At 37.8% G+C, this 14,375-nt stretch overlaps 3 protein-coding genes across 3 annotated transcripts; 2 read left to right on the top strand and 1 right to left on the bottom strand.

Annotated features, from left to right (window-relative positions):
* Positions 1 to 718: 718 nt before the first annotated feature.
* On the top strand, positions 719 to 2,306 carry LOC101296589 (serine/threonine-protein kinase WNK8-like). The gene has a single exon (XM_004304025.1). The coding sequence runs from the start codon at positions 739 to 741 to the stop codon at positions 2,242 to 2,244; it is 1,506 nt and encodes a 501-aa protein (XP_004304073.1). The 5' UTR covers positions 719 to 738; the 3' UTR covers positions 2,245 to 2,306.
* A 3,117-nt stretch (positions 2,307 to 5,423) lies between these two features.
* LOC101313631 lies at positions 5,424 to 7,670 on the top strand. Its single transcript, XM_004305921.1, has 10 exons — positions 5,424 to 5,515; positions 5,617 to 5,674; positions 5,790 to 5,986; positions 6,188 to 6,312; positions 6,437 to 6,622; positions 6,697 to 6,787; positions 6,874 to 7,045; positions 7,163 to 7,270; positions 7,353 to 7,452; positions 7,538 to 7,670. Exons 1-10 carry the CDS (start codon positions 5,483 to 5,485, stop codon positions 7,668 to 7,670), a joined length of 1,203 nt encoding a protein of 400 aa, XP_004305969.1. The 5' UTR covers positions 5,424 to 5,482.
* An 818-nt stretch (positions 7,671 to 8,488) lies between these two features.
* LOC101296021 (centromere/kinetochore protein zw10 homolog) lies at positions 8,489 to 13,866 on the bottom strand. Its single transcript, XM_004304023.1, has 14 exons — positions 13,239 to 13,866; positions 12,983 to 13,120; positions 12,682 to 12,855; positions 12,249 to 12,410; positions 11,497 to 11,730; positions 11,278 to 11,418; positions 11,095 to 11,187; positions 10,335 to 10,430; positions 9,818 to 9,946; positions 9,632 to 9,709; positions 9,366 to 9,524; positions 9,139 to 9,283; positions 8,938 to 9,020; positions 8,489 to 8,857 (listed from the first exon to the last, which is right to left on the bottom strand). Exons 1-14 carry the CDS (start codon positions 13,794 to 13,796, stop codon positions 8,777 to 8,779), a joined length of 2,271 nt encoding a protein of 756 aa, XP_004304071.1. The 5' UTR covers positions 13,797 to 13,866; the 3' UTR covers positions 8,489 to 8,776.
* Between the last annotated feature and the right edge of the window lie 509 nt (positions 13,867 to 14,375).

Here is a 14,375-nt window from a genome sequence, read left to right as displayed (position 1 = left end):
TCTAATTATTTTGATTTGTAAGATTCAGGATGTAGAAGAAAAGTAAAAAATGGAAGGCAAAAAAAATTTAGCCGAGAGAAAGCCTATCTAAAAAAAATACTAAATTACCTGTTTTCACAAAAAAAAAAAAAAAATATCACTGTTCATATGCCTATGATATGAACAGTCGACCAAGCTTTAGTAATAGATAAATTGGGCCTCGACTTTAACAAATTCTAACAAACTGATAAGGATCCGACTTGGACACAAAATGTAACCCGACACGGAGAGGGATTGGCCCAAACTATATATACACACACACCCCATTCGTTGTTTTCATTCTCCTCAATCCTACCTATTTCTATTTCTTTTTCTCCGCGTTCTTCTCCATTCGCTCTCGATCAGTTTCCTTATTCGCCTCGGATTTAGGTCGCTCAATTTTCTAGGGTTTCTACTCCGATCTCCTTTCGACTTGTTCGTCTCCGCTTCTAGGGCTTCCTCAATCAAACCTAGTCTCGACGATCTTCGGATTTCAATTTGGGCGATCCAAGTGATGCAGATATGCCCGATTACTTGAGAAGCTCCGTCGCGAACCGCAACCTGGAATCCGATTGGTACTCCGTCACCTGTGAAGCTTTCTCTGAACACCGCCATCGTCGTTTCTTGAAGCTTTCCTTACTTTTTGTTTTCTTTTCTTGAAAGAGAAAGAGAAAAGTAAAAAATTAAAAAGAAAGAAAAGAAAGATTAGATAGTTTGAGAATGGAGCGTACCAAATCCGATGCGAGTGACTACGACGAGTTTGTGGAGCAAGACCCCACCGGGAGGTACTACCGTTACGACGACGTTTTGGGGAAGGGGGCTTTCAAGACTGTCTACAAGGCCTTTGATGAGGACGAAGGTATCGAAGTGGCCTGGAGCAAAGTCAAGCCTGCCGACGATGCTGAGCTTCTCCGTTTGTTTTCCGAGATTGATCTTCTCAAGTCTCTAAAACATGATAACATCATCAAGCTTTTCAGCTGGTGGGTCTCGGAGGATGATGGTAAAGCCAAGAAGAAGAAGACTGTGAATATGATCACCGAGTTGTTCACTTCCGGGAGCTTGAAGCAGTATCGAAAGAAGCACACCAATGTCGAAGTCAAGGCCATCAAGAAATGGGCCAGGCAGATTCTCAAGGGCTTAAGCTATCTGCATTCTCATGACCCTCCCATTGTTCATAGGGACTTGAAGTGTGACAATGTGTTTATCAATGGCTTCAATGGGGAGGTCAAGATTGGGGATTTTGGGTTTGCGTTGGTGATGCATGGGCAGGGTAGTACTGAGCATGAAGTGATTGGCACGCCGGAGTTTATAGCGCCGGAGATGTATGAAGAGAATTATAATGAGCTGGTGGATATCTATTCTTTCGGGTTGTGCTTGCTCGAATTGGTGACTTGTGAGTACCCTTATAAGGAGTGTCAAAGTCCGGCGCAGATTTACAAGAAGGTTATCTCTGGTGTAATGCCGGCTGTGCTAAGTAAAGTGAAGGATCCTCAAGTCAAGCAGTTCATTGAGAAGTGTCTAGTTCCTGCATCAAGGAGATTGTCTGCAATAGAGCTCTTGGATGATCCATTCCTTGCAGCTGATGATTCAAAGGTGCCTAGATCTTTTCCCATGGACATTGATACCGCAAGTGACAGAGTGAGCTCCAAATCATCTAGCTCTTCAATCTTGGAGTGTCATAGGTTCACAAAGAATAATGCATTGACATTAAGAGCAAAGAGGAATTCTGATAGTAGTAAAGCTATTGCTTTGACATTGAGTGTTGCTGGTAGCCGTGGGAAGAAGAAAACTATTGAGTTTGATTTCTATCCGAATTTGGATACTGCTGTTTCCATTGCTGGGGAGATGGTTGATCAGGAGCTTGGTCTTTCAACTGAAGATGTGTCTGCCATGGCTGAGTTGATTGATAGATTGGTTATGAAGATTGTGCCCAAGTGGAGACCCACTTCTTCAGTTGGAGCATATAGCTCATGTACCACTACTAGCTCATATTCAACAAAGAACTCTGTTGTCTCGAGCATGGAAATATGGAAGAGCTTTAGCATGTCAAGCAATTGTTCCTTGCAGTCAGCTGAGTTATCTCTACTGGACAAACATCACTATGATCATCTAAAAGCGGAGCTCGATTCGATTGATGCACAGTTTCAACAATGTTTTGTTGAGCTGGTGAAGAAGAAGGAAGAAGCCATCCAAAGTGCAAAGAAGAAGTTGGTTGGTCCAGTTTAGCATCCATTCACAGATTGGTAGCATATAGAAATGTGATGAAATAGCATTCACTTCAATATCATCTCTGTAATATAGTTGTTTGTGTACTTTACTAGTCTAGTTTAGAAGCTTTCATAGCCAAATGGAGTACAGGATTTCCATCCCCTGTTAAATACCAATGCTCTTTTGATTGATTGTTGTTTTAATCTTTTGAGAGCATTGTTGTTGAGTACCAATGTACCATTGCAATTTGTTTGTGAAGTACTTGCAATAAATTGGGAATGCAACTTTCTTTTTTCCGTAATAATGGCAGTTTGTTTTAGATGATTTGATGTCGCTATTTCCCCTACGGCTAGTACTAGTTGAGTTTGTGTTGCACTGGCAATAAATTGGGAATGCAACGTTTATTCTTCCTAACAAAGATACTTGGTAGAAAATCTCTCATAAGATCTGAGATGAAGTCAAGAATACATATTAGTAGATATGACTATGAGATTGGTTGACTCAACTTATACAAAATTGCATAAAGGCGACAATTACAAAGTGACGTTACCATAATTTTTTGACACGTTGCTACCATAATTTTTTGACATGTTGCTATATATGATTACATCAATACCCTTTTAACCTAAATGTCTTTTTTTTGTTTCACTATATAATGATATGTTTCTGCCACATTCTCAGACAAACCAAGATCTTATAAATTTTCTCTTGCTTCGTTTCTATCTCATAGACTTGTCCGTTTTCCGTCATTCCTAGATCTATGCTCTCTATGCTTCTGATATCGATCTTCGTGTAGCCACCTACTGGATTCCAGACATCAAAAAAATTAGGTAAAATCTTGCACTCTTCACTTTGATGTTAAATTGCATTTCGAAGTATTATAGTTGAACTTCATCTATATTGGTGTTTGATTTTAGAGTGTTTAATTTGATATTTTATTTATGTTGATTCTTCTTTATTATTTAAAACTATGGATTCATATTCTCTTTTTGTTTCATCAAAACTAAAAATAGTTTCGCTGAGCATTTCGGCACCGAGACCCACAATTTTCTCAAAGCACATGCAATTAGGCCTTTAGCATCATTGATTGGGCCATAATTTCATACTTCAATGAAAAATTATGCAGATTTAGTCTAGATCTAACCAGATCTAATCAAGAATAAGCAACTAACCTCAATCAGAGTATGGATTAAGTTTGTGAAATTAGTAAAATAATGTCAATGTTGGTGTTGATTCTGAAAATGATTTAACTAATAGGGAGCCCTTGGTGTTCGTTAAGATAACAAACTATATCAAATTAATGGACAAACCAAATCTATCAAATATGAACCGTTCAAGTTCATAATTGATAAATCACACTTATAATGAATGCCTTAACAATTTTCAATATAGCTGAAAATTTGGAGAAATGATATACTCATAAATACCTATAAACTGAATGGTTAAGATATAGATATAAGATCGAAATGTGGGATAAGCCGAAAAGTCCTCAACTTAAGGATCCTCATTAGAAGGGCTTCCTTAACTAATATATTAAGTTCAATGGTAGCGACCAACGAGTTCATTGAGTCAACGACACATATCTCACTCCGTTGTTTGAGCAGGATATATAGTTGAGCAATCTATCTAGCTAAGACTTATGAGCGACCGAATTAACTAAACGGAAGCCAAAGTTCTAAAAAATGATAAAAGATTAAAAAAAAAAAAGTACATTGACATTTTATGTGGTGGATGAATCTCTCACTCTCTTTTTTCTCTTCATTCTTATTACTACGTATCTTCAACCAAATATATGTACATCTACTAGGTCCATTCTTGATATATTCATATCTAGTCGAGAATAGTCAAACTGTCCATATTTCATAGAGCATATCCTAAGTTTGGCCGAAATTAATCCAGATCTGACTAGAATTTTCATTAACACATTTAGCAAAAGAGGTCAATAACTTATTGATGCTTATAAAGAAAGATACCAACAATCGATGGATAAGAAATTAAGAATTACAAAACAATAGCTATCTACATAGTTTTGATCCCTTAATCCATTGATGAATAGCCTTTAATCCTTTAATTAATAGATAAATAGTCATTGAGCCCTTAATACAGAGCTTCAGGAGTTGTTTGTTCATAAGTTCATCCATGACGAGTTACAAAACAATACATAGCTTTTGATCCTTTGAATCTAACCCTCAAACTTATTCAAAAAATAGGTCTATGCATGTATCCTACCAAAATACCATGTAAGAGTTATATGTATGGTATGAGTATCTCTGTTTTCGCTGTAAAAGGTAACCGAAACTGGGAGAAGCACCAACCTCGTGTTCTCTGTGTTTCTATGTATAACTGAAACAAATTCTGTGGGTTGAAATGGAACAACTCAGAGCTTTCAAATTTTGGCCAATCAGGGGCGACTTAGATAGTAACAATTCAAACATGTCAGAAAGGCGCGACGCATGGAGGCCATTCGTCAAGTCTGAGAGTGAGAGTGACTTAGGAAGGATCCAAACCTTCCCTATAAAGCGGCTATGAATCTGCAACACAGAGCATCAGCATTCTCGTTTTCAGTGCAGTAGTTCTCTGTTTGTATCTGTAACTGAAGTGAGTGTCAGACTTGAGAGTGAGAGTTCTCGTGTTCTTTGTGGACTCTGAAACTGAGAAACTCAAGTCTCTGAATCTGAGAGAAGTAGTAGTTTCTGAAACCGATAGGAAGAGAGAGTTTAGAGTTCTTTAGTGATTTAAAATCTATCTTGTTCTCTTCCTCAAAAAAAATCTATTTTGTTCTTTTATTTTCTGTGAAAAAAATGGCCGGAGAAGGAGTATGCTGTCACCAGGTGAGTTTTTCCCGAATGGTTTTGGACTGATGAGCAAAATCTCCCTCTTCATATGCTTTCTTGATCAACAAATAGTTTTTGCAAAGAATTTCTTGTTTGTGTTTTGGTCATTTTATTAATTCATTGAATGACTAACTTGTGGGTTGAACTGTTTCAGTGCCGCCAGAAGACCACCAGACGTGTGTTCGTGTGCCACAACGTCATGGGGAGATGCCAACTCAAGATCTGTGATCGGTGCCTCAAGAAAAGGTAAGACTTCCGGATAATCATTTTTATTTTTCAGTCTTTCAAAATAGAGTTTGTGAAATGATAAAAAATTTGCCAACTAATGGTTCTATTTATACTGAAAACAGATATGACGGAAGTGTAGATGGTACTGTTATCACAGAAGAGGAGGCTTCTGCGGATGATTGGAAGTGTATGAAATGCAGGGGGAAATGCAACTGCAGTGTGTGCAAGTAAGACTAAAATGTGTTGTTTAATTTGCTTTACATAATATTCATTTTTGGGTCTTGTAATGCGGATGTTTTGCTGATTTAAAATTGCGTTAATTTCACAGGTTGCGAGCCGGTCAAAAACCTCATGGTCGAGTTGTGCCAGCAAATCCTTCTGTGGAGGTTTGGCAATACTTTTGTTGAAATTGGAATTGCAGCATATTGTTATCGTTCATCTCATTTTGAATTTTTTATGTTTATGCTAACTTTGAATTTTGACATTAGGAGCCTGCGGAAGGGTCTGAGCCAAAGGGAAAGAGGAAGGCCAAGGCTCCTAAGGAACCCCGTAAAGTGAAGGCAAAGGAGGAAGTAGTTGGCCCTGAACTTCCTCTGCCTTTGGGGGTTCCTTTAACAACTGTTGCGGGCATTGAACTACATCCTCAGGATGTAGGACATACCCTACAGTTTATACAGTTCTGCGTGGCCTTTGAAGAGGTGATCTATTGGAAGTTCTGTTCTGTTTCGAATGTTGGACTAAATTTTCCCCTGAATCATCTTCTTTAGTTGATGGCTTTAAATGCTTAGAAATCACTGAGTTCATCTGTTATACTATAAGAAATTTTGTTAGATGCATATTTGTTTTTGTTGTGCTAATTCATTAACTTAATGTGTATCATCTTTTGTGCTTTACTTCAGGTTTTTGGATTCAGCAAAGCACAAGCTGAATCTCTTCTCAGAGACCTAGTGCTTCAACAGTACACCTCCGTATTTCAATTCCACGCCAGACTCTTATCTGTACAGGAGGTGGAATTAAAAGAAGAGTAAGACTTCTATCTAGTTACAACTTTTATATGAAAACTCATTCGAATGTTTCAATCAGTTATTATACTCAGTTTTGCCTTAACAGATTTGTGATCAGATCTATTTACATAAAAATGTTTGTAGAATCAGGCCTTTGAACAAAGATTCCTGGTTTGAACATTTGAGGTGCTACTTCTCTGAGTCTCAACTCCTACTAAAGGAACTGCCCTCAGATTTCTTTAGTAGAGGAGTTGAGGGGTACCACTCCTTGGACTTCTCCCAGAAGCTTAGAGTCCTGAATTTCCTTTGTGATGAGGCTCTTGACACTGAGTAAGTACGATCAGCTTATAACTCTATATATCTGCTGTTAAATTTCGCTGATAAATTTGCAATGTCTCCTCCAGAAAACTGAGCAAATTTATAGAAAGCCAAGAAGGAATATTCACTCAGAGTAAGAAAGAAGCAAACCAAAAAGTTTCTGCTGCAAAGGCTAAGGTAACATCAATTTAGTTTAAGACAAATTCTTTCGGAGCATACATGTGGTTATTGATTTTAACTTAATCGGTTAATCCTTTGCACAGGAGCTAAGTCTCAAAGGGGAGCTGAAAACTGAGGTGGCCAAGATCAAGGCCATTGCTTCAGAAGAAAATGCTGCTTCATCTTCAGATCACGAAACTACAATTTCGCGATTAAAGAGTGAAGTAGCTCAAGCTCATGCAGAATTGCTTCAAGCCAAAGCCTTGAAATCAAAATGTATGTACACCCTTTGTAGTATCTTCAGCACGTACTTTTTTAAGAATTGATTAAATGTGTTTTTGTTTTCTCAATCATTGATGTTTGATTTCCACTTTGCTAATTGTTACTTTACAGTGATAGCACATGATTCAATACGAACAGAGCCTTATCTGTTCGATGAAAATGGTCATGCGTTTTGGAGATTGACAGGCTATGATGCTGGAAAGGATATGTTGCTTCAAGGTTTTATTTTACCTTTGTCAATGTGTGTTCTATGGAGTTTCAGTCTTGTAAGCATGGATACTAAAAGTTTTATATGGTGCAGATGTGGGAACTTGGGATCCATTTACATCATCTGATGAAAAGTGGTTCCTGTATGGAGAAGAAAAGAAAGAAGCTGTAGAAAAATACTGCTCTTCTGTAAGGTATGCATATTCAGTTGTGTAGTGTTATATATATTCTGCTTAGTTTTCATGGGAAGTTTGTGACAATTCTTTTTTTTTTTTTCAGGACTAGAAAGCTTATGAATGAAAACCTGTCTCAAACACTTCCTTCAAGTTCTGGAAGTACGGATGAAGAGAAGCTTGAAAATGGGAGTACTGGAGGCGAAGAAGGCATAGCCAAAAGTAGTGCAGAAGAGTAATATAGTCAAAAGATTCACTATTTTTATTTATAGATTTATACACATGTTTATAAATGCAGAAGAAATAGATTTAGATACACAGCTGCAAGTATTTGACTCAGCTGTTTGTATACTTAGAATAGTTGTATAATAGCTCATATCAAGTAATGTATACCCAGTTTTGCAATTGTATACAAATAGTAAAAGAAATCTCTGAATCATTCTCAGCACCCTTTCTTCTGATAGTTTTACTTCCATAGACTTGCGTCTTCTGATGTCAATTCAATTGAACAATGTGACATGGGATGTAAATAAAAGACTGGACTGTAACCAAATGAAGTACTACTAATTATGTGGAAGCGTCCCTCAACTTTGATGATGCTTTCAATGGCAGTTTGGGTAAGGGTGGTATTGGTGTGATGTTGAGGGACTCAAACAGTGAAGTTGGAGGAATTTGTATGCATGTTGCTTCTGTTTCTTCATTGGTCTGAAAGTCACTTGCCCTTTGGCTGCAATTTCAACTTGTTCCGATCATTTCTGAAGGGGGTTGCTTGCAACTTGCAAGTCATTCAAGCTTTCAATGCTAAACAGGATGACACATCTATTTGGGGTCGTTTGACTAGGATTCGGCCTCTGGTTTAATAAACAACTTGGTTCTTGCTCCCATGTTTGTAGAGTCGGATTCTGTTGTTGGTTTGGTTGTATTCCTAGAGGTTAGGGGGTTTGTCACCTCGCTTGTTATGCTCTAATTCTTGATAGTAAATAATGAAGTGAAGTACTTATGTGATATTGGAGGTAATATGCTCTATAACTGAAGGAAGTACTCAAAGTCTCATCTTGAATGCAAGTTCATAATAGTATATGAATTTAGGGACCTGAAAAGGTATATGAATTTTGCTATACTTTACATCAATAGTTAACTTTTGTTCGAGTGATGTACCAGAGTCTAAAGAGATGTTTGGGTTCGAATTTTGATTCCATAAGGTAAGATATATGACGAATATACACTCTACAGCTTCTAGGTACACCCCTTTCTACATAATTCTGAATTCTCCTTGATATAACAGCAAGGTTAAAACAGAACACCATGCCTTGGTAAAAAAAAACTATGAAAATAAAATGAGTATTTAAAAGTTGCCATGTATCCTCCATAAGCAGTCTTTCCGTAAAGGTGAGTCTTGAAAGATTGCTTTGATGAAATCTTCTACCTGCCAAAACAAGTGGCTTATGAAACCAATGAAACTATGAGAAGCAGTCCTAAAAGCTATGTGCTCAAGTGAAGTTGTACCTCTGACGAAGTAAAGCCACTATTTAGAAGTTCCCCAGTTTCCCAAGCATTAGTGATCGCTTTCAAGGGCATATCTAATAATTCTGAAAAATTAAACGAGAAAAGGAAAAGGGGGCATTAGGTCTTTCCCTCGCAAAACATATACTAGACTCACTAATCTTCTAGTCAATCCAAAATTTCAGTATCAGAGAGAAAACATGCCTGCCAATTTACGAATTTTTCGTAATGATGGTATAAGATCATCAAGATATGTCATGCCCTCTTGTGACTTCTCAATTTGAAGAGCAGCCAAAGACTCCAACAAAGAAGTTAGGTTTTCCAGCATCAAGTGAATCAGTCTTTGAAGCTGTAAAAACAATGTTTAAGATACCTGCTGACAGATGGGCATTATATTAAAGCACTGACTATGAAGAGACTGTCGATTATACCTCTAACGTTTCTTCTGCTGCCATATCATCTAAAAGGAGTATGTCTTTTGTGATTCTAGAAAAAACTGACTCTAGAACTGTACACATGCTTTTCTTGTAAGTTGAAGGCAATAAGAGCGGCTCCCATATAATGTGTACTTTCTCCAAAATGAAAACAACCTGATCATATTGTATTACGTCGCCACAAGTCAATTCAGGCACTAGATCCTTAAGGGAGATAGCAAATACGAAACAAAGGCATTCAACAAAGTTCACAGCAATATCACCTGATCTATACTAAATTTTGCAGATTGGAATTGTTGCATTTGATGGGTATTCTGGAATCCATCAGCGCCATCTAGAGCCTGATAAATAACAAACTTGCATAAGGCTAAACATGAATTGCAAGTTCATAAAGTATATGACATAATTATCTGAAACTTATGTTTATTGAGACCTTTCAACAATCATACCTCTCTCAAGCTACGAACCACAAGTTGGATTTGTCTCTGCAGTATTTCCTCTGCCATGAGATGAAATCTTGGAGCCATATCAACAAATACAGCATGCTCTTTCATTGAAGTTGGAAAGTCTGAGCGATACTGCGACAAAGAATAATTGTAAGCCAATGAGATATGGGAATATGAAAGGATATCAAAGTTAAACTTCCTTTTTTAATATACCTTTTATCTACACACACTCAGATTACATGAGTTACAGTATTCCAATCTTAAAAAAAAAGTATATATATATATATATATATATATATATATATATATTATTCAGTTGGGTATTCGCATCTTTCCAGTTGTGTACCCTAAAAATATCTAACTTTTTGGCACATATAGGACATTGCACAATGGATATCCAGATGCTCGGACCATATCTATCTCAGAACTAAAAGATGAATTCACACATGTGGTGGTTCTGAGTGTAGGGATCTAAAAATTAATAACATGAGCGCATTATGATTGCTCATGCATAGCATACCTCAAATGCAAGCCCAAGAACCTCCTGAGATAGATAAAGGCAATCATTGTGCATGAGAACAGGGACCTGGTTGATGCCACCAAGCTGCCGTTCTAGCTTCATAAGTTAAGAGAGAAGATTATTAACATTGAGATATACATATTAAGTACACAATTTATCACTAAATAATGGAACTCAAAAACTAAGAGATATCGTCACAGAACACAGGTAATATGAAGCAACCAAAATAAACAAGTCGACAATGATTTGCAACAATGACACAATTCCTGAAGTTGAATTCTTAAGAATATGTTTGTGGTTTCTAAAGTTCATACAAATCCTTATGGTAACATAACTGTCACCATTTTCATCAATATAAACATAACTTTCACCATCATCAATGACCTCTTTTGTACCCTTCATCAATGAAGATTTTACATATGCTTACTGACACAGAAATAAATTACCTCAAATTAACCACAAATACTGATGTACTGATGGCTCTGATATTTTAGAAATATCACAGAGAGGATGACTTCACAATAAACTTAGAGATTGAGTACCAACTCAATCTTTTTCTTTTCCTAGTCTTTCTATAGCACAACTTCATCCAAATGTGTGTGTGGAGAAGGTGAATACAGAATCTCCGACTTCTAAATAAAATAAAATGACAACAATCGACAAGATATAACATCAAACCCTTGCTTTCAGTTGCCTTAGCAACGTCATTGACAAAATGTCTTGTAGGTAATGTTTCTACAACTGGATTCCATGCGCTAACCTTGACAGGTATGACAACTTCATATAGAAGTAGTGCATCCCTAGCAGCACGATAAAATTCCAATGCAACTCTAGGGGATGACAAGCAAACATCCTGCACAAGTGATTCCATCCTTTAATATTTCCCATAAGGAATGACAGGTAAAGGTCATTATGTTCTGAACCGAAATCTACACATACATACCTTGAGTGTCTCATGCACTAACTTCATTAATTGAATTGCTGCTTTGGACACCACACACCGCTCCGACAGAAATAATAAGTCAACATCTTCTGGATTATTGGCAGCAGCCCCATCATGCTTACCTTTCCTCCTTGTATTCTCCTGTGGAAACGAATGTATCATTCAGAGGACATCATATAAATAATCTACAAAGATCTTCATCTTATCCTAAAAGCTTACTTGAGAAATAGCAAAGTCACATTGTAGAAGCAAATTCCTAGCTCTTCCCAGGATTTCTGTCTTCTTCTTGGATGCAAAGTGAACCTCGACGTTTTCAGCGAAACTACTCAACTGATTATCTTTGTTTTCAGAAACTGAAATGAACTTCATTTCCCTTAAAGCAGTCTCAAACTCAGAAGTACAATTGATAATCTTTAGAAAGTCTGCAAGTTTCGAAGCATCTTGGGGGACAACCTGATGCAAGAAATATGCAAAATGGCAAATGTGATGAACCAGAGCAAAATATAGTTCATATACCAAGAAAATTTGAGCATGTAGTGAGATTCCTCCCCTTATTGATCAGAGTGGAAGCAAAATTGTAACTTTCAACTAGTGAAAAGAACTCATGGATATATAACTTAACACTGAAATCGCCCACTCCCCAAAAATTATATGCAACCAATGCATTAATGACCATAACACTAAAGAAGCAAATGTGTAAAAGAAAATCAAATGACACAACTAGTGTTTTCTTTTACGTAGCAAATCACTTCATATGAAAAGATTGACCAAAGGATAGACTCAAAGAAAAAGATAAAACACCTATTTCAAAATAATATTTGATTGATATTTTGAATTATTAAAAGTGATATTTTGAATTATTAAAAGTGTTCTGATAATATATTACCAAATAGAAATATTTTAATAATAGATTTCAAAAGAGAATAACCATATACAAAAGGGAAGGGTGGGGAAGAGTTACAAAGAGTAACCTTGGAAAGAAACTTAGAAATAATCAACTCTGATATTCTTGACCATGTCAATCTTCCAAAGCATCGACTCCAAGAACCCTCTTGAAAGCAAATATATTTGTTAATAAACTTTATAACCTCAATAATCCTCGAATAGATAGCCTCCCCATCCATTTTTTTGATCTGAAATCAAGAGAAAACATGTCAACACACCATCTCACAGAATCCTCTGAGTACAAATTTGTGGGATAACCCCTAATAGAAATAAAAAAAAAACTAACAGATGCTTCCCCATTGCTATCATCATGGTGCAAAATTTACTAAATATATGATACACTGAGCTATACCCATTTTTCCCAAACAATTACATGTTCAACACTAAACATTTCCAAGACAAACAAACAAAACATGAGCCCCGATAATAATTTAGACAGTTATGAATTGCAATGTCTACCTTAGGATCATTTGATGGTACAATCTTCAGTATAGCCTCCGTCATTGCTTGTGAGTCTGGATTTATTTCTGTTACAAAGGACACAGGCGCTCCAAAGTTTAGTGCTGGAGAGATGGCGTGCTTGATTATCAAGTCAGCTACTTTAGCAAGTCCATAGTTTAAAACGCCAACGACCTACAAAATCATAAATTGAATTCATTGCAATGCCGAATTCCACGGCTGAAAAAATACTTCTAATTACTGTCACTAAATAGACTACAACTCTAACATATATTTAGTCAAGGTTTCGACTTCCACTTACATCCAAAGCTTCTAACACTGTCTTGAGCTCAATCCCATCGTTCCCATCAATGCTCAGTACATACTTGACCCGAATTCTATTAGTTTCACCCTCGAAACGCACCGCATTGTCCATGAACCTCATCAGCACCTCTTGAATCTACAAACCGAAACCGAATTCCTCTAAAACAACCACAATAACAAGCTCAAAAACCACCACTGTAACAGTCACATTTTCACTGAAAACCACCAGTAAAAAAAGAAGAAGCATGATTTACCTCATCAAAGCAGTCAGACCACTCCTTCCTCAGCAAGCCATAAACCACAGGCTCTCCCTCATCAACAATATCATCACCGCAAACCCTAAGCGCCTTCTTCAGCTCCCTCACCTGCTCCGCCGCGAACCTCAGCCGCCCGCTCCTCACCGCCTCCCTCGCCGCCTTCAGTTTCTCGCTGATTTCCAGAATCGCCCCAACCAGCTCCAGCAGCTCGCGCTTCTCCCTGGCCTCCTTCGTCGCGGAGCTCATCTGCTTCATGATCTGGCCGATCTCGGCCTCGACGGGGCGGTCGGAGAGCGAGGCGAGGAGGTGAGCGACGTCGTCGGAGATGGTTTGGGAGCGGGAAACGGCGTCGTTGCAGAGGGAGAAGAGGTCGGCGAAGTCGTGTTGGTGGGAGAGGAGGTAGGATTGGACTTTGGACTTGATTTTGAGGGAGTGGGAGTCGAGGCGTTGGATGAGGAGGCGGAGATCCGGTGCCGAGAGTGGTGCGGTGGGGTCGCTCAGGTCCTGCGCCGAGAGGAGCTCCCGGACGTTGATTGAGTCGAGGAGGGCGTCCATTCCGGCGAATCGGACGGCCGGGAGTGGCCGGACGGAGGAGAGTGTGGTTAGTTGTGGAAGAAGAAGAAGAAAAGAGAATGGGAGGTTTTAGCCACGCTGGTGTTGATTTCGGCTGTTACCGTTCGCGGGGAAATTTTATATTTGGGCCTAATGGATCATCTCATTGATTTATTAAAGCCCAATATAAAGGTCCAAAGCCTTTTGGCATCGTTGAACTATTATATAAGTGATTTCGGCTGTTGTTTTGTTTTCCACCGTTACATTTCTATCTACGGGTGATTGAGTATAATTTCTTTAGTTAGCAACTGAGAACTGACCAGGTAGTTCTATCTTATGTTACTAAACATTAGAACTTCTCAGATATTTCATTTCTCTTCTTTTTTCTTTTTTCATGTGAAAATAAAACAATCATTTTCCTTTTCGCAAACCAAACAACTATACGAGGTCTACGTCTCAAGACAACTCATACGTCCTTTGAAATTTTGAGAGAAGCAAAAGAAATTGGTCTGGTCTCAATTAATTTGCCTTACACACACTCCATTATTATGTGTAATCACATATGGTGCAAATGATATAATA

The sequence above is a fragment of the Fragaria vesca genome, linkage group LG6 (assembly GCF_000184155.1).
Source record: "Fragaria vesca subsp. vesca linkage group LG6, FraVesHawaii_1.0, whole genome shotgun sequence".
Classification (NCBI taxonomy): domain Eukaryota; kingdom Viridiplantae; phylum Streptophyta; class Magnoliopsida; order Rosales; family Rosaceae; genus Fragaria; species Fragaria vesca.
Note: the sequence above shows the minus strand (reverse complement) of the source record. Positions and strands in the feature narration are given on the sequence as shown.